General features: G+C 41.7%; 1 protein-coding gene across 1 annotated transcript in view; it reads right to left on the bottom strand.

Moving 5' to 3' along the window:
- GLG1 (golgi glycoprotein 1) overlaps window positions 1–19,553 on the bottom strand; it is a 94,719-nt gene that overhangs the window by 51,406 nt on the left and 23,760 nt on the right. The window contains exons 2-3 of the mRNA XM_058155618.1: window positions 7,104–7,136; window positions 5,789–5,875 (exon numbers count right to left, since the gene is read on the bottom strand). Of these exons, the coding sequence (XP_058011601.1) occupies window positions 5,789–5,875; window positions 7,104–7,136 (120 nt within the window). The remainder of the gene's footprint in view (window positions 1–5,788; window positions 5,876–7,103; window positions 7,137–19,553) is intronic.

The raw sequence follows: 19,553 nt of genomic DNA on the forward strand, positions 1-19,553 counted from the left end.
CTTGAAGCTTTTGGAGCATCACCTGGGAATCTTCCCCATCTTCCTTTTCGGTCTTGCTCCTCCCACAGCTTCTGTTTTAGTAATATCTTGAGTTGTCACTTGCAGTTGTTGCCTCTTTGTTTCTTGTTCTTTACATCTAGTAACTGCTCGAGTCATTCTTTCCTCCTTTGCATCTTCTATTTTTCCCTGGGTTTCTAATATTTGAATGGTATCCGGAAGTTGCAGCAAACTTTCACCAACAGCTATGTCCGCAGCTTGAGCTTGTGCCTGCATTCCTTCTCCCTCCTTCTTCCTCCTGGCTTCTGGAGATGGTGGATTTCCAGCCTTTAACACATTAACATAGAAATCTCTTGCCTTCCAAAATGTATTGAGATGATATCTTTGGCCCATATATATCAATGATATTCCAGCTGGAACATCCCATCTAAACTACATCTGTCGGTTTCTTAATTCATTCACCAAAAAGGCATACTCCTTCCTATTTCTTAACATTTTAGGTGGAATTTCTTTCAACACTAATACCTCTTGGCCTGTTATTTGAATCTTATTCTTGTACAATGCTTGTAACACTTCATTTCTAATCCTCCTGGTTGTAAAATAAATCACAACATCTCTTGGCAAATTTTTCTGTCTAGCAACCCAGGAGTTAACACGGTAAATTTTGTCAATTTGAAATGCAAGATCTGCTGTTTGTTCTTCCAAAATCTGTGCAAAGGCCTCTGCAAAAATCTCTCTCAAATTCTCTTGTTTATTTTCTTTCAGGTCTCTCACTCTCAGGGCAAATTCCATTGATCTGTATTGTAACAAAGCCATTTCGTCATCAGCCCTGTCCACTTTAGTCTGAACCTCCTCCATTTTATTTTCCAGATTCAGATTAGATTAATTTCTTCCACACTTTCATCCAGCTGGACCATATTTGTTGCCAAACCTTGAAATGCTAACACAATATCATCTCTAACGTCTTTAACTTTAAAAATCTTTAACAAGATTTTTAACTTCCGCTATCTCCTCCGTGATTTCCTTAAACTTCTCCTTGATAACTGATGTTTGTAACTCTAACGCTTCCTTCAGAGATTCCTTCATAAATTCTTTCAAAGAATCTTGTAATGCTTCCAAATTCAGCCGTATGGGCTGGGGAACCCCCAGCACTTTTAGAAAGACCAGGCTTTATTTGCTTAGATGCCATCTTTTATGTTTCCACTTTGCAATAATAAAGTCAGCAAAACCAGTTTCTTAAATCTTTTCCTAAATTCAGTTCAATAAGTCTTTCCTTTCAATGTTCTTTAGTCTTTTCTCTCTATTAATTCTCTTCAATTAAATGTAAAATCCAGCAGCCTTAAGAATGCGACTTGCCAGCAACATTACTAAGAACTTCCTTAACTTTCACTTTCACACCCTGTGAAAGTGAAAGTTAAGGAAGTTAAAGGCACCATTTTTTCTAGCCTCCTTAGTTCGTTTCAACAAAAAACAGTGTATCAAAGAAGTTAGGATTCGTTACTTGCAGCTACCGGTGCTCCTGTTTTTGCCCCGTCTGGTTTAGAATCCATTTAAAATCCTATATTGATCACAGAGGTGATCGCGGTGCTTTGCTCTGCCTACGCAGAGACGCCCCCAGATCCGGAGCTTCTTCAGGCTTCTACGGAGCTCACCTTTCAAGCCCAACGAATTATTCCTGGGGCTTTTGGGGGACCTCTACCTCCACCCGATTGCTCACCTCTCCCTCTTCTCCTGAGGGAGAGGTTTCCGAGCTGCTAGCCAGCTGATTTGCATTGTCTTAGTGGCTCTACATAATCGCAGGGCTGGCGGTCTAAAAAGATGGTCTTCAACACTCAAACGGTGCCACCGGAAGTCCTAAACCAAGTGCATTTTTAAAGAATCATTTACTGGTGGTTCTGCTATCAATGCCTGTCTCACCACTAGATACAAGCTGCATAAAGCATTATCCAAGTAAAACCCTCAATTGTCTTTTTCACATTGAGAAGCTTTTCACTTAAGAGTCAGTAAACAATCTCTCCTGGGGTATTTTATCTGATGACAAATAGCCTAAAAACAACTTGAGGGTGAAGGCATGAAATGGCCAATAGCTAAACAATCAGTACAACCTTTGGTCAACTTAGTGGTCAACTATTGGCACTGTTTTATGACTCAATATTTAATTTATTGGACCAAACAAAAGAGAATTAGCTAACTAAAATATACAAATGATTACCAGAAGACTGGTAATTCCATGGGGCCATTTTAGCCTTCAAAACCAACCCTTGGCTCCGTGCAAGATCCAAATTAAAGATTTTGCAACAGATGATATCCTCTTCCTTCAGCAGCTACTGGAGAATGGGGCACGCTTAGAAACTTCACTTGTACTGTTGAGAGGATCGCAGCTTCGTGTGTAAGCTTCAGTTAAATCCTGCTTTCTAGTTCTTCATACATTCAGTTTCAGGCAGATACATCCTGGCTATGACTGTGCCCAGGATCTTTCATTATCATTTGTTGAACAATAGCAATAGCATTTAGACTTATATACTGCTTCACGGTGCTTTACAGCCCTCTCTGAGCAGTTTACAGAGTCAGCTTATTGCCCGCAACAATCTGGGTCCTCATTTTACCTCAGAAGGATGGAAGGCTGAGTCAACCTTGAGCCGGCCAGGATCGAACTGCTGGCAGTTGGCAGAGATTGCCTGCAATACTGCATTCTAATTACTGCGCCCCCATGGCTCTGGAACAAGCCAGAGTCACTATCTTAGGTATGGCTCGCTCGGCTAATTTATTTTCTCAATTGCTTTGATTAACAGCCAGAAGAAAGAAGCAGAAGACAAAATGGGTGTTGCCTTACCTTAATGCCCTTTCTCATAAAGCAGGGACCCGCAGTCAAGAATGAGTCATCTGGCAGACTCAGTCCTATCGGATCAGAAGGAGTTAACCCATTCCTGACTGCGGGTCCCGCCTTTCTGGAGAACAAAAGGTTTCTGCTAAGATGGTTAAGACATCTGGCCACCTTATCTGGAATTTCTTCTGGTCTGTGGGCAATGATGAAGTAGAATGGCTGTTTCTGTGGTTGTCTGCAGCCATTTGCAGACTTGATTATGGCTCTTTGGTGGATTTGACAGGGCTTTAACAGAGTGATCTGGGAGAGTCAGTGCCTTCATTTGAGAAGGAACCATGCCAACAGCCTTAAAACTTGGCCGACCTGCTTGCCATACAGCTGGGCAAGCTCAAGGATTGGAAAGCTACCCAGATTTGAGCAAGGTCTCGTTTATTTATTTATTTACTGAATTTATATTGCCACCTATTCACCCATGGTGTTTAATGCTAGTCTGGAGGTAAATACAAAATCTTGAAAGCTGTAAGGAGATTTTCCTACCCCCAGGAGTTCATTGAGGTGATATTTCTTGAATGATCTGAAATGTTCCTTCTCAGCTTTCTTGTGACCTGGGCTAAACTAATGAGATAAGTTGTTGACTGACCCAGCCTCTGCCTCTTGATTGTTTATGATTATTCTCTTCCAATTCTTTTCCAGCCTCCTCATAACCCTTGACAATTATCACCATGGAGGAAGACTGCTGAGACTGTGGCTGCCTCTTTGGTTGTTGGCCTTTTATTAGAGGTATAGATGAAAACACTACTTGTGCTCCTAATTCTTTAATGTTCTTCTCTAGCTCTTTGTAATCGCTTGTTATTGTTTTCAGATTCACTATTGTGTCATTGGTTCCCATGTATAGTAGAAGAAAGGGGTAGTAATCTGTGGGGTTGATTATTTTAGTAAGGTGCTCAATTATATCTTTGATTTTTGCTCCAGGTTGACTGTCTGACCTGCAGTCTATAGCTTCTGTTTCCCTAAAAATTGAATGTCCTATCATCAATATTTGCCATCTTCCCCCCCCTAGGAAAGTCTGGAATACGTTTCTTCCTGTCACAGGAATGCTGGGTTGTGCCTCCTTTTTAGAAACTATTGATGAATGCTCTTTTGTGTCTGTATATTTTCTTCTAGGGCAGGTGTCTCAAACTGGCGGCCCACAGGCTGGATGAGTCACACGCAAGCCACGCCCACCCCAGCTCCATGAATGGGATAAATGTTGTGAAACGTCACATGACAGCAACGTAACGTGGGAAGTTTGACATCCTTGGTCTAGGGGGAGGCTATGAAAGTGATTGTTCAGTTCCAGAGGGGCTTCATTGGAATAGCTTCGTTCACTACCACATTAGTGTCAATTAAATAGCAGAAACAGGTATACCGATCATCTTCATCGACCCTCCCAGCAATTTCACGCAAATGCTAAGATGGAGCCCTATAGCATTCATGGATAAATGACACATATTTTTAATCACTTTTTTGAAACCAGGGCTTGAGAGAGGAAGAAAAGCACTGAGGCAGCTTTCTTCAACTTCCCTGAAAGTTGGCACCTTATATTGGGTGCCAAACTCAGAAAGACTCCTCAGACCTCCCAGATTCCATCAAACTATGATCAGTGGCACCACATACTTCTGAATAATCCAAGCAATTAGAAGCTTTGCACTGATTCCACTTCCCCTTTCAGAGTAAGTTCCCTATTTTCCCCAGCAGACAACTCAAGGTGGCTGCAATTTAAAAATTAAAAACAAAATCAAACTCAGCACAGCATTCCGGTGTTGTCAGTGGCACACACTGGCACAGCACCAGATGCACCCAGTTATCCACTCAAGCACCATGCCAAAGAAGGGCAGTCTGTAAACAGTACCAGCAGGAAAATCTGGTATGGTTCATGGAGATATTTTTAAAAACATGATCTCACAACTGCCTCCTCTGAGGTAGCCAGTACATTTTCTTAGCAAGCCCTCATTATCTCCAACACTTAAATAGACATTATCAACCCAGATAAGGACAGAGAGAGGAAGGTGCAGCCTGCAGGCAGAATACTAATGTTCCAGGAAGAGATTTCAGCTCTTTTTCTCTTCCTTGCAGTTGGCATTTAACCTTCTGTTAAAGTCTGTTAAGGAGAATCTTTGTAATTCTTTGGCTCAGATTTTGGGTCCTGGACAACTTGCCCCAGCCCACACAGCACTTATCCCATGACAACTCGCCATGGGACAAGAGTTACACAAAGAACATCGAAGAAATTGTGGAATAAAATCATTAAAGAAAGGATGCCAAAAGAGGGACAAAATGAAATGAGAATGACCAAAAATAAAATAATTTTTAAATTACTTCAAATAATTAAATTGAATTGTTGAACTGTTCTGAGAAGTTGGCCATGGTGAATTGTTTCCTGGAGAATCAGCTGAGGCGACTTGGCCGTGGTGAATTGCCCGTTGCAAGTTATTCTATTTTGTCAGATTTTGAAGCTCCATGACCACCCATATTGGTCCAGGAAAACTATAGTACATCTTAAAAGCAGAGTTTATCAATCTTGACTCCTCCTAAAATGATATATGAATTGTGCAACTCCTACTCCCTCCATCCCAAATGCATAAAATCAATAGCATTCACTGGTGATACGGACGGACAAGAAATAAATGCACTGTATTTAATGACAAGAGATCCTGAATCGCAGATTGAGAAAGGAGCTTGAAGTTTCCATTACTTTTTAATGCATTGCTCTCACATTTTTCATAACTAGCAAAGAAGTATAGACTAAACTTGGAATGGAGGTTAGTGGTTTTTTAAAACATGTTTCAAAAAAACCCAAAATCAATTCAGAAGATATTTATATTTCTTGGAAGAATAACTCAATGCTTTCATTTTTGTACTCTCTGTTTTTCAGAAAAAGGTAGTCAGGTTCCAGCCTCCGCCCACCTTCCTCCGAAATCAAATTACCTCTGATATAGTGGATTTGCAAACTTCTCTAGCCACCGATTCAAATTTTGGATCTGTAGTCAGGTTCAATTTATAGTTCCACAACAGCTAAAGGGAAAACAAGAAACAAAAGACAAAATTTAGCTTTCAAAAATGCTGCTTTGGGATCTTTTTTAAAGCAATAGCTCAATCTGATCTAACATAAATCTGACAACATTTTTCCTGTGATATCAGGGCTTCAATTTAGATTAATTTATTGAAAACATTTATGTAGCTGCCAACTCTGCACAACTCCCAAAATGTATTTTAAAAAACTCTGGGCAATTCCAAAACAACATTTTCTGCACATCACATTAAACTTTGCATCTTTATCTTTAAGAATAAGGCAGCATGTAGATCAATTTTTTTTCTTTCTGAAGGTAAATGAAATTTATCCTTTGTCTCTACATGACAGAAAGAATCCAAAAGCAAAGAAAGGGTAAATTGGATCAAGACTTTTGTACTAATGTCCCTACTGACAACTATTCCATCTTACCACCATGTCAGTGACTATGGTAATAAGATGTGATTACATCTGTGTAGTATGTGAGTGTTTTTCAAACCTGGCCACTTTAAGATGTGTACATTTCAACTCCCAGAATTCCACAGCCAGCCATGTTAGCTGGGATCTCTGGGAGTTGAGGTCCACACATCTTAAAGTAGCCAAGGCTGGCAAACATTGGTGTATATGTATTTCCATTTTTATTTGTTGATATGCTTTAATAGGTTTTACTATTGTAAGGCACTGAGTAATTGTTGCAGGCAAGTCAATGACAATTGCATAGAGAATTTATAGGGGCACAATTTGTGGAGCTTACAGGGGCACAAGGGAGCTGTTATTTTCTTTTTACATGAACCTCTTTCAGAAGACATTCAGCATAGAGCAGCAGAGACCAGAGGTAGGCTAGTTGCAAACTGGAGCAAGAGATTAGGGCAGCAAAAGGAGAAATGACTAAACAATGAGCTGACTAAACAGACATTGTTTTAGAACGCAAACTAAGTAACTGCTAAATGCTGGGAAGTTTATTCGGTTGCATTCTTCTCAGAAGCTTAAAGGAAAATGATTGATTGTATGCATAGGAAAGGTTTGCCTTTCGAGCACAATGCCTTTCCAACAATATTTCTCAAGAAACAGAATTCTGAACTGCCTAAATAGGCAGCCATAGAAAAGGAAAGAAAGCTGAGCCTTTTCCATTTGGAGGAGTTAGCCAGGATCCCATGAACTTTTGTCAAAACAAATGTGCTCAGTGCTCTTGAAACAAGATGTGCCAAACCTTTTTTCAAAAAGCGCACTTACGTGGTTGCAGTCAGAAGAGATTTCGTTATCCGGCTAGAAATAGAAAACAAAACAAAATGGTATTAATTCAGAGGTCAGGATACCCTGCTTTCCTTCCCCACAAATCAGCCAATGCTATGGTCTTAAAGAAATGCGCACGATCTAACTAACTTGGCAAACTGCTCTGTCAAAGTGAGCAGCCCGAAGATTAAATACCGGTTTATCTTGTCTAATCAATGGCTACCACCAAGGAATTAGCTTCAATGCAAAAGCATCAACTAAGTTTCCTTTCCGAATGTTCCACTGAGGTTGCTTTTCCACAAGTCTTATTTCACAAAGCCATCTCCTTTAGACAAGCTGGAGCTCTAAGCAATAAAGGCCAGCAGATTTCGCTAATAAAGCTTCAATCGTTCTTAAGATGGTGGAACACTGCACATTTTTTTCCTGACCATCAGTCACAATTGCAATTACGAATTATCATTTTATGGGAAGGAGAAAAACGGACAATGATGAGAGCATCACACCATCTGCTTTTGACCCGATCTAAGCAAAAGCCAAGAAGTCATCTCAATTCAACAAGCATCTTAATGGGTTCTTTTTCCCCAGGTGTGACTGAAACAAAGGATCAAACTCAAGGCAATTCTACCATACACATACCCAGCCGAAGTAATGCGGAACAAGTTTTTCTCATGTGCCTTTGGCTTATGTTCCTTGTCTATTTGGGGTACCACTTCACTACCCTGAAATATTTTCAACTATGTTTAAAAGCGGATACATTTGCCCCTTGATATCCTTCCTTTTTCTTATGTCTACCACATTTTTTCCTTTTGTCAACTAGGCACATTCTTAGGCAAATGTGTCCTATAAATTTAATGCTGGATTACAACCTCCATCAATTCCCTATCAACGTGGGTCATGGGACAGGGACTGCAACTGAAGCTGTCATTGAAACCTCTGGAGGGCATCATACGGAGCAAGGAAACTTCCACAAACAGCCCAATTATTAGCTCAGGAGCCCACTAAAGTTTGCCCTGACTCTCAGGCCTCCCCCTTGTTGTATTATTTATTTATTAAATTTACTGGCCACCCATCTTACCATAGAGTAAATCTGGGCAGTTACAAAATACTGTTAAAACAAAAAAATTAAAACCAGACATTAAAACCAAGGACACACAGGGAGGGTGGGGGCCAAATGGAGGGGAGATGGGATCTGTTATTACTCAATGACTTCCATTGTGCTGTTCCCCCCAATGGTGCCCCAAGCCAACTGGCACAGCCACATCTTTATAGACCCTTAGGAAAAGATAGCAGGGTTGGGGCCAATTCCACTTCAAAGGGTGGGGGAGATGTTCCAGAGGGCAGGAGCCAACGCAGAGAAGGCCCTCCTCCTGGATCCTTTTGGGCTGATGGAACCTGTAGCATGCCTCCTCTGCCGGCATTACAGTATCCCAACCATGAGATGACCAAGGCCTGAATGACTGAGCACAGGTCATGTCATGAGTCCTTCGGGAGAAGGGCGGTATAAAAATCGAATAAAATAAATAATAAATAAATAAATGTCCAACCAACATGGTCAGCAATTTGGAATTGTAGGAGCTCAATCCAAAACGTCTCAAGGTTTAAGAATATACAGGTATGACCACAATTGAACTCAAAACTTATGTGGCTAAGCAAGACAGTTAAGTGAATTTGCCCCATCTTACGGCCTTTCTTGCAATGGTTGCTAAGTGAATCACTGCAGTTGATAAAGTTAGTAATGTGGTTAAGTGAATCTGCCATTGACTTTGCTTGTCAAAGGGGATCACGTGACCCCGGGACACTGCAATCATCATAAATATGAACCAGACGCCAAATAACTGAATTCTGATCATGTGACCATGGGATGCTGCAAACGGTTGTAAGTGTGAAAAACGGTCTTAAGTCACTTTTTTCAGCGATGTTCTAACTTCGAACAGTCACTATATGAACTGCTGTAAGTCGAGGGCTACCTGTACAAGTTTTAGTGCAACAATTCAGAACGTTTCAGGCTTCCTACAAGCCAGACATTTTATCCATTTTATCCAAACAGCTTCTTAGGAGAAAGAGAGTCGGAAATGAAGAAACCATCCTATGTCAGAGGAAGTTTGAAGTTTACGAAAGTCAGGTGGATGACTTTGAGCCAGTCTCTCTCTCAGCCCAACCCACCTCACAAAGTTGTCGGTGGGGGGGATAGGAGGAGGAAGGAGTATTAGCTATGTTCGCTGCCTTAAATTTTTATAAAAATAATAAAGGTGGGATAAAAGTAAAGAAAATGTTCATAGCATATTGTAAACAAAACACAAGGCGATTGTTTTTAGTTTAATGCTTCAGTGCATACTGTGGGGATCAGCCTGGTTTCCCTTTTTTAATCTAGGAATAAGCTCCATTTACAAACTACATAAACAGAAAGTATTCAAAACAAAAGCACACAATTTTTTCTGCCCAAAGAGCCTTTGGATGATCAAAATCTAGGAACCACAATCCAAGAAGTAAGTCTAAGGACAAGAACTACTTAAATTCAAGTGCTATTCAGGCTTATATTTAATCATTTCACCTTTCACTTAAAACATTTTAACTTGTTAACCATTTGCATATCTTAGAATCCATATAGTTGCTCTATGACCTCGGCTCTGGGACAATGGCCATAATTCTAGAGAAAAGAGAAGTGCAAGGTTATATTTCATTTTACTTTTCTACGTCCAGATTAGGGAGTGAAGTAAGACGTGCTTTATATAGTCTTTCAATAAAATCCACATCCCAGCAAACAGGATGTGATATTTATAAAAGCAAAGTAGTTCACTTCTCCATAAACAATTTTGCCACCGCTTATTCAATATCGTTTGTGAGCAAGAGAGACTGCCATTCTAAATTTTGACAGACCTGCTGAAGGATCTCTCTCTTCTGGCACGAGGCAAGCCCCTCCCTCCCACCCACTCTTTGTGAATAACTGTTCAGTCCTGTCCTTTCTTCAAAGACTAACCAGTTATGATTTTGTATCAGCATAATGCTATTTATGCAACAATTTTAAAGCTCATCTAGCAAAAGCTTACAATTAAGGTAACAGTAAATCAATTACCCATAATTTAGCTCTTGGTTCTTGCTTCAAAGTGCAGGTTATGGAGGAATATATTCAGAATTTTACTCACTCACAGTAGCAATTAGAAGCTTCAGCCACTAACCTTACTAACTTGTCCATACATGATTGGTCAAAAAAAAAAAGAATCTTCCTGGGTTCTTGTGGTGCCTTGCTAAATTTGTACTTCAAAAAGAACATGACAACCAAGTTTTATAGCCACCAGGAATGTCATTCAATTTGGATTCCGCAGATTATGAACTCTTACTTTAAGTTTATTTATTTATTTTATTTATTTTATTTATTTTATTTCTATACCGCCCTTCTCCCGAAGGACTCAGGGCGGTGTACAGGCAAGAATAAAACAGACGGTACAATATACAAATTTAAAATGCAGTTAAAAAACTTATTTTAAAATTGGCCTGAGAAGTAAAATATATAATAAGCTAAAAAACCCCATTTAAAATTAATTTCTAAGAATTTAAAAATTTGTTAAAATCAATTTAAGCCAGCCCAGCGAATAAAAGATGTGTCTTCAGTTCGCGGAATGTCCGAAGGTCAGGTATTTGGCGTAAACCGGGGAAGTTCGTTCCAGAGGTGGGAGCCCCACAGAGAAGGACCTTCCTGGGGCCGCCAGCCGACATTGCTTGGCGGACGGCACCCTGAGAAGTCCCTCTCTGTGAGGCGTCGGGTCGGTGGGAGGCATGTGGTAACAGCAGGCGGTCCCGTAAGTACCCAGGCCCTAAGCCATGGGCGCTTTAAAGGTAGTAACCAACACCTTAAAGTGCACTCGAAAACCACAGGTAGCCAGTGCAGTCTGCGCAGGAGCGGTGTTATATGGGAGCTACGCGGAGCTCCTTCTATCACCAGCGCAGCTGCATTCTGGACTAACTGAAGCCTCCGAGTGCACTTCAAGAGCCCCATGTAGAGAGCATTACAATAATCCAAGCGAGAGGTAGCGCGCATGAGTGACCGTGCACAAGGCATCCCGATCAAGGAAGGCGCAACTGCGAACCAGGCGAACCTGGTGGAAGGCCCCCTGGAGGCGGCCGTCAAATGATCTTCAAGCGACAGCCGTTCATCCAGGAGGACACCTAAGTTGCGCACCCTATCCTTTGGGGCCAATAACTCGCCTCCAACAGTCAGCGCGGCTGCAGCTGACTGAATCGGGTGCCGGCATCCACAGCCACTCCGTCTTGGAGGATTAAGCTTGAGCCTGTTTCTCCCCATCCAGACCCGTCGGCTTCCACACACGGGACAGCACTTCAACAGCTTCATTGGGGTGGCCTGGGGTGGAGAAGTACAGCTGGGTGTCATCAGCGTACAGCTGGTATCTCACCCCAAAGCCACTGATGATCTCACCCAGCGGCTTCATATAGATGTTGAACAGAAGGCGAGAGAATCGACCCCTGCGGCACCCCACAAGTGAGGTCCCTCGCGGTGACCTCTGCCCCCTGTCAACACCGTCTGCGACCGGTCAGAGAGATAGGAGGAGAACCACCGATACACGGTGCCTCCACTCCCAATCCCCCCAACCGGCGCAGCAGGATACCATGGTCGATGGTATCAAAAGCCGCTGAGAGATCTAATAGGACCAGGGCAGAGGAATAACCCCTGTCCCTGGCCCTCCAGAGATCATCCACCAATGCGACCAAAGCTGTCTCCGTGCTGTACCCGGGTCGGAAGCCGGACTGGAACGGGTCTAGATAGACGGCTTCATCCAGGTATTGGGGTAGCTGTCGCGCCACAACACTCTCTACAACCTTCGCAACAAAGCGAAGGTTGGAACTGGGCGATAATTACCCAAAATAGCTGGGTCCAGGGAGGGCTTCTTGAGGAGGGGTCTCACCACCGCCTCTTTCAAGGCGGCAGGGAAAACCCCTTCCAACAAAGAAGCGTTGATAATCTCCTGGAGCCAGCCTCGTGTCACCTCCTGAGTGGCCAGTACCAGCCAGGAAGGACACGGGTCCAGTAAACATGTAGTGGCGTGAAGTCTCCCCAACAACCTGTCCACGTCCTCGGGAGCCACAGGGTCAAACTCATCCCAAATGGACTCAACAAGACGTGTCTCCTCTCCCTCGCTTGGATCATCCCAATTTCGGTCCAGACCATCCCGGAGCTGAGCGATTTTATCGTATAGATAACCACTAAACTCCTCAGCACGTCCCTGCAACGGGTCATCCGCACCTCCTGATGAAGGAGGCGGGTCACCCGAAACAGGGCGGCCGGGCGGTTATCTGCCGGCGCAATGAGGGTGGAGGCATATGGACGCCTCGCCTCCCTCATTGCCACTAGGTAGGTCCTAGAATAGGACCTAACTAGTGTCCGATCAACCGGGCGGCTGGACCTCCAGGTGCTCTCTAGACGTCTTCTCCGGCGTTTCATCTCCCTCAGCCCCTCGGAGAACCAAGGGGCCAAACGAGATCTGCGCCGGGTCAGAGGTCGCAAAGGCACGACACGGTCCAAGGCCCCAGCCGCGGCCCGCTCCCAGGCCGCAACTAGTTCCTCAGTCGTGCCGTGGGCCAGATCCTCAGGGAATGGCCCAAGCTCCGTCCGGAACCTCTCAGGGTCCATCAGGCGCCTGGGACGGAACCACCGTATAGGTTCCGTCTCCCTGCGATGGTGGATGGCGGTTCGGAAGTCTAGTCGAAGGAGAAAATGATCGGACCATGACATCGGTTCTGTTACTAAATCATCTAATTCCAGATCATTTAACCACTGACCAGAGATATAAATCAGGTCCAGTGTGCCTCCCCCCATGTGCGTGGGGCCATCATTTACCCGAATCAGGTCCAAGGCCGTCATGGAAGCCTGGAACTCCCGAGCTGCAGTCGATAGCAAGCCAGCCGATGGCAAGTTGAAATCCCCCATGACTATAAGTCTGGGGGTCTCAACCGCCACAGAGGCAAGTACCTCCAACAGCTCGGGCAGGGCTGTGGTCACGCAGCAAGGAGCCAGGTACACGATCAACAAGCCCAACTGATTCCTATGGCCCCACCTCACATAGAGGGATTCACAACCGGCAATCTGAGGAACAGTGGCCTCCCTCGGTTCTAGATCTTCCTTAATGACAACCGCCACCCCCCCACAAAGTTGAGGATGTCACCTTAATATTAACTTAAATTAACAAGCAGGTTAGCTCACTCGCTCGCTCAACAGTGAGACGCTGGCGAGGTGGGTACAGCAGTATCTGCATTTTCTGCATCACCTGGGAAGACCACATCTTCTTTTCCTTGTCCTTACCACTTTCTATAGAGGGATGACTGAAAGCATCCTGTCCTATTATATTACTGTGTGGTTTGGAAGCATTACTGCTTTGGACAGGAAGGCAGTGCAGAGTGGTAAGGACGGCAGAAAAGATTATTGGAAGTTCACTTCCTTCTATCCAGGACATGGCATATAAGCAACGCTTGAGCAGGGTCCGCAGAATTGTCTGGGACGCTGCACATCCTCTCCATGACCTGTTTTCCTTGCTACCTTCCAGGTGGGGGCTTCATGTTATCTGAAGCAGAACAACTAGATTGAGTTCCAATTTTGTTCCATATAGAATCAACCTTCTGAATTGTCAAGTTTCTTCTTTATGTATTCCTCTGCATGTGTGTGTGATATAATATGGTATTTCGTGTGTGTGTGTGTGTGTGTGTGTGTGTGTGTGTGTGTGTGTGTGTGTGAAATACCACTCACGCATCATCACAAAATCTCCAGAACCATAAAACCTACAAACTTGAAATTTGCCACATATGTTCCTCTTGGCTTCTAGGTGCTCTCTAAGAAAAGATTTTTCAAAATGACCATCAGAGCATTAGTATTTCCTATATTATTAATAACATAATAATATAGGTTTAGCTCAGGCTGGTAAGGCCTGTTATTAAGAACACAAAGCCTGCAATTACTGCAGGTTCGAGCCCGGCCCAAGGTTGACTCAGCCTTCCATCCTTTATAAGGTAGGTAAAATGAGGACCCAGATTGTTGGGGGGCAATAAGTTGACTTTGTAAAAAAAATATACAAAATAGAATGAGACTATTGCCTTATACATTGTAAGCCGCCCTGAGTCTTCGGAGAAGGGTGGGGTATAAATGTAAACAAAAAAAACAAAAAAAAAAAAAAAAACATGCTCTGATGCTAAGTTCTACTCCCCCTCCCCACCTGAAAAGAAATCTGTTCCAAATGCAAAACACAAGCAGAGGAGAGGAATTTCAGTTTCAGTTTTACTTTCACAGCAGCAAGCACCTTTACTACAGAACAGTTAATGTGTGCCAGTGGGCTCACAGTAAAAAATGACAATAAAGGTTATGTTATCTTATCTAACTTACAGGCTGATTTAATCCTAAATTAGCCCATATCACTGATACACATTTTGAACTGTAGACCAAACTGACTTCCAACAGCAATCTAGGAAAAGGATGTCCTAGGTAACAAGAATGAAAAGCCCTGAACTATAAATCTGGCTGTGCTGCTGCAGCCTTGAACGGCAATAAAAATTGGCTTCTCTTCATAAGAACGACCTATGAAGGATGTCTCTAGAACAGCCAATCTGCTTCCTGAAATTGCCACCACTTCCAGAGTATCCAAGGCTAGTAATTTAGGTCACTTTTTAGTAGGCTGTAATAACAGGCTTCAGGGCTTTCTAAAATGGTTAAAGATGGAGGTATCTCCTTCCAGATAGTTAGAAAAGCAAGACTTGCTAAAACCAGGCAAGCTAAGCAGCATTTCATGTCTTAACAGAAAAAAAAGTTGCCATGGCTGAGAGGAAGGAAGGAAGGAAGGAAGGAATCTGACTGGAAACCGCCCTGAGTCCTTCGGGAGAAGGGCGGTATAAAAATTAAATTATTATTATTATTATTATTATTATTATTATTATTATTATTATTATTATTATTATTATTATTATTATTATTATTATTATTATAACTGAACATTCTTGATTCGAAAATAAAACATTCTGGAAAAAGGTGATAGTCAGTGCCTTCGTTATTGCCACGTAAGTCAAATTCAGCTTAAAACCAACTTTATCTTCCAATATTAAGGAAAATCTGTTGCTTCCTTTCAGGATCCTCCAGAAAGTGAAGGATCAATGAAATTGGCAAACTATCAAGTTTAGTTGTTTTTTAAATAGATATGATAAATTCTCTGAAAAAAGCATGACCATCTGATGCAACAAAAGAACAAGAGTCTTTTCTGTCAATGAGCCCTAAGGAATATGAGTTTATCTTCATGAAGGATTATTCTGAACAGTTCTCAAATATTTACGTCACAATAATCCCATTAGTTTTTAGGAATCACTGGAAAATATGTAGTGAAATCAGATAAAAGGGCAACCTAATTAAAATACACTCCTTTTCTCCCTCAAGGTTTACAGCCATAGTAAAGACGCAATAATCATTCAGGTTATATATGAGTAACTTCAATCTGCTTGTTACCCAGAGGAATAACTGAAATTACCTTAAAATTCACTTCCTTCTATCCAGGACATGGCATATAAGCAACGCTTGAGCAGGGTCCGCAGAATTGTCTGGGACGCTGCACATCCTCTCCATGACCTGTTTTCCTTGCTACCTTCCAGGTGGGGGCTTCATGTTATCTGAAGCAGAACAACTAGATTGAGTCCCAATTTTGTTCCATATAGAATCAACCTTCTGAATTGTCAAGTTTCTTCTTTATGTATTCCTCTGCATGTGTGTGTGGTATAATATGGTATTTCGTGTGTGTGTGTGTGTGTGTGTGTGTGTGTGTGTGTGTGTGTGTGTGTGAAATATCACTCACGCATCATCACAAAATCTCCAGAACCATAAAACCTACAAACTTGAAATTTGCCACATATGTTCCTCTTGGCTTCTAGGTGCTCTCTAAGAAAAGATTTTTCAAAATGACCATCAGAGCATTAGTATTTCCTATATTATTATTAACATGCTCTGATGCTAAGTTCTACTCCCCCTCCCCACCTGAAAAGAAATCTGTTCCAAATGCAAAACACAAGCAGAGGAGAGGAATTTCAGTTTCAGTTTTACTTTCACAGCAGCAAGCAGCTTTACTACAGAACAGTTGACCTAAGCCACACCCAGCCTCCTTCCTGTCTCCTTCTTGCTCACACAGCAAATACTGTTTGAGTTTCCAAACACCCCTCAACTCTCTCACATACTGACAGGATGCTAGCCAGATGAATACCAATAGATACAGAGGCAGAGGCAGATTTTTCCCCCTTTTTTTTCCCTCCTCAGTTTATTGTTGTTAAACTTACAATAATGTCATCTGTAACAGAAACTTAGCTTACCATGTCTAACAAAATAATACAGTCACTTTTTAAACTACTCATTAATTTTCAAGCTTTAAGTGTCAATTTATCAAGCCGCATCACATAGTTTCGTAGCAAGCACCGGTATCCAGCTTGTGTGTGTGTGTGCGTGTGTGTGTTTCTTTTGAGGGCAGGCAACAGAATTTCATTTTTAATGTGTGCCAGTGGGCTCACAGTAAAAAATGACAATAAAGGTTATGTTATCTTATCTAACTTACAGGCTGATTTAATCCTAAATTAGCCCATATCACTGATACACATTTTGAACTGTAGACCAAACTGACTTCCAACAGCAATCTGGGAAAAGGATGTCCTAGGTAACAAGAATGAAAAGCCCTGAACTATAAATCTGGCTGTGCTGCTGCAGCCTTGAACGGCAATAAAAATTGGCTTCTCTTCATAAGAACGACCTATGAAGGATGTCTCTAGAACAGCCAATCTGCTTCCTGAAATTGCCACCACTTCCAGAGTATCCAAGGCTAGTAATTTAGGTCACTTTTTAGTAGGCTGTAATAACAGGCTTCAGAGCTTTCTAAAATGGTTAAAGATGGAGGTATCTCCTTCCAGATAGTTAGAAAAGCAAGACTTGCTAAAACCAGGCAAGCTAAGCAGCATTTCATGTTTTAACAGAAAAAAAAGTTGCCATGGCTGAGAGGAAGGAAGGAAGGAAGGAAGGAATCTGACTGGAAACCGCCCTGAGTCCTTCGGGAGAAGGGCGGTATAAAAATTAAATTATTATTATTATTATTATTATTATTATTATTATTATTATTATTATTATTATTATTATTATTATTATTATTATTATTATTATTAAAACTGAACATTCTTGATTCGAAAATAAAACATTCTGGAAAAAGGTGATAGTCAGTGCCTTCGTTATTGCCACGTAAGTCAAATTCAGCTTAAAACCAACTTTATCTTCCAATATTAAGGAAAATCTGTTGCTTCCTTTCAGGATCCTCCAGAAAGTGAAGGATCAATGAAATTGGCAAACTATCAAGTTTAGTTGTTTTTTAAATAGATATGATAAATTCTCTGAAAAAAGCATGACCATCTGATGCAACAAAAGAACAAGAGTCTTTTCTGTCAATGAGCCCTAAGGAATATGAGTTTATCTTCATGAAGGATTATTCTTAACAGTTCTCAAATATTTACGTCACAATAATCCCATTAGTTTTTAGGAATCACTGGAAAATATGTAGTGAAATCAGATAAAAGGGCAACCTAATTAAAATACACTCCTTTTCTCCCTCAAGGTTTACAGCCATAGTAAAGACGCAATAATCATTCAGGTTATATATGAGTAACTTCAATCTGCTTGTTACCCAGAGGAATAACTGAAATTACCTTAAAATTCAATTCCAAGGACATAAGAAAGATGGATAAAAGCTGATTTTTGAAGTATATCAATAACTCCAATTTCAATCACTTGAATTGGGTTTTACCATTTTCTTAAAGCATTGTGGGGATAATGAACCCAGCACCAGAATGTAATAAATCGTAATCATAACATCTACACGCAGTCTATGAATATGCTCATTAACTGAGCTGGTTTATCCTCTTGCAGGTGGATGAACAAGCACGGCACGGAGGGTCCAGCCTTTACCACCAATTCTCAGTGAATACAGGATTTGACGATAGAGTAGATCCAAGTGACATTTATATAAATGGAAATGCTGGGGAAAAGAGCAAGGAGGACTTCTTCCAGCAGCCCTGGAGAAACCAAGACCGAATGTCCATCATTAATTATTGAATAGAACACTTTCACCACATCAGACTGCAAAGGATCTTCTGGGATTGTTTTAATGAAGTTCCGGTCACTCGAATTTGCAGTCTACTGAAATGATAATCTGGCTCCCAACAGCAGTTGCCTCTTCTAGAGATGCAAAGCGAAATGTTTCCTTTTCCATGGACTCATAAATTCTCAACTGGGAAATAACCTACTGAACTGAAAAGTAAAAGATCTCTATTTTGCAGCGGGAGAACAGTAAAACTGCACCCCTACAACAGACACCAAATACTTCATGTATGTTTTCACATGTGGATTATCCTGAAATGTACTCATTTTTTTTCCCAATTCATATACAGCTATGGTTAAGAAGAGAAACGCTTCCGTGTTGTTTAAATGATGTTTTGGTGATTTGTGGAGGAAAGGTTTGTCAAAATAGATAAGCTTATTGCCACACATAAAAGCCTCTTTAGTGATTGAAGTGATAGTTTCCCTATCACTACAAGAGCCATTTTGCTGCCTAATAACATGCCAAACATGTATCTGCTTTGGTACCAAATAAAATTATTCTACTATCACCTCAAAACATCTGAGCTAACAATTGCTGCATAATGTACGCACCTACCTTCTGAAATTGAAATCTACATCAATCACAGAAAAATAATTAATATGCATTAAAGTTATATCAGGCAAGAAATACTTTCTTTTACTGAATGGATGATTAAATAGAACCCTTCCAACGGTGACTTAAATCATTAACATTGAGTTTTCCTAAGCACAATCCTTAAACCACAATCTAAATCAATTTTGCTTAAATTAAGTCTTCCTCCCACAAGATAATGCCAAAATACTAGCACAGCCACCTTCTTCTGAAAAGCTGGAATTGGATGGGATGGTTCTCTTTTTCACAAGACGCCTGATAACGGTCAGCACAGACCACTGAGGAGGGGGGCTATGACCCACAGGCAGGCTTTGCAAACGCTTATATTGGCCTTTGAGCCAGAGGGTCCCACATGACTACAACCACTTTAAAGAAATATCCTAGTAGATCCCGAGCAGATCTACTCGGATGGTTGCAGCTCCCTTTGCCAAATGAAAAACTTGGGCTCCTGCTGCAAATTTCTCTAGGTCTGTAGTGAAGGGTGCCCCCTCCCTTCTGGCTTCACCCCCCATGAGCCCTCTCAATCAGAAAGTGAAGAGAAGGGCAGCCCAGTCTGGATGTACAGGTAGTCCTCGACTTACAACAGTTCGCTTAGTGACAGTTCAAAGTTACAAGAGCACTGAAACAAGTGACTTGTGACTTTTAACACTTGTGACTGCTGCAGCATTCCCCTGGTCAGGTGATTTATATTTGG

This window comes from Ahaetulla prasina, chromosome 12, assembly GCF_028640845.1.
Source record: "Ahaetulla prasina isolate Xishuangbanna chromosome 12, ASM2864084v1, whole genome shotgun sequence".
In the NCBI taxonomy this organism is placed as follows: Eukaryota; Metazoa; Chordata; class Lepidosauria; order Squamata; family Colubridae; genus Ahaetulla; species Ahaetulla prasina.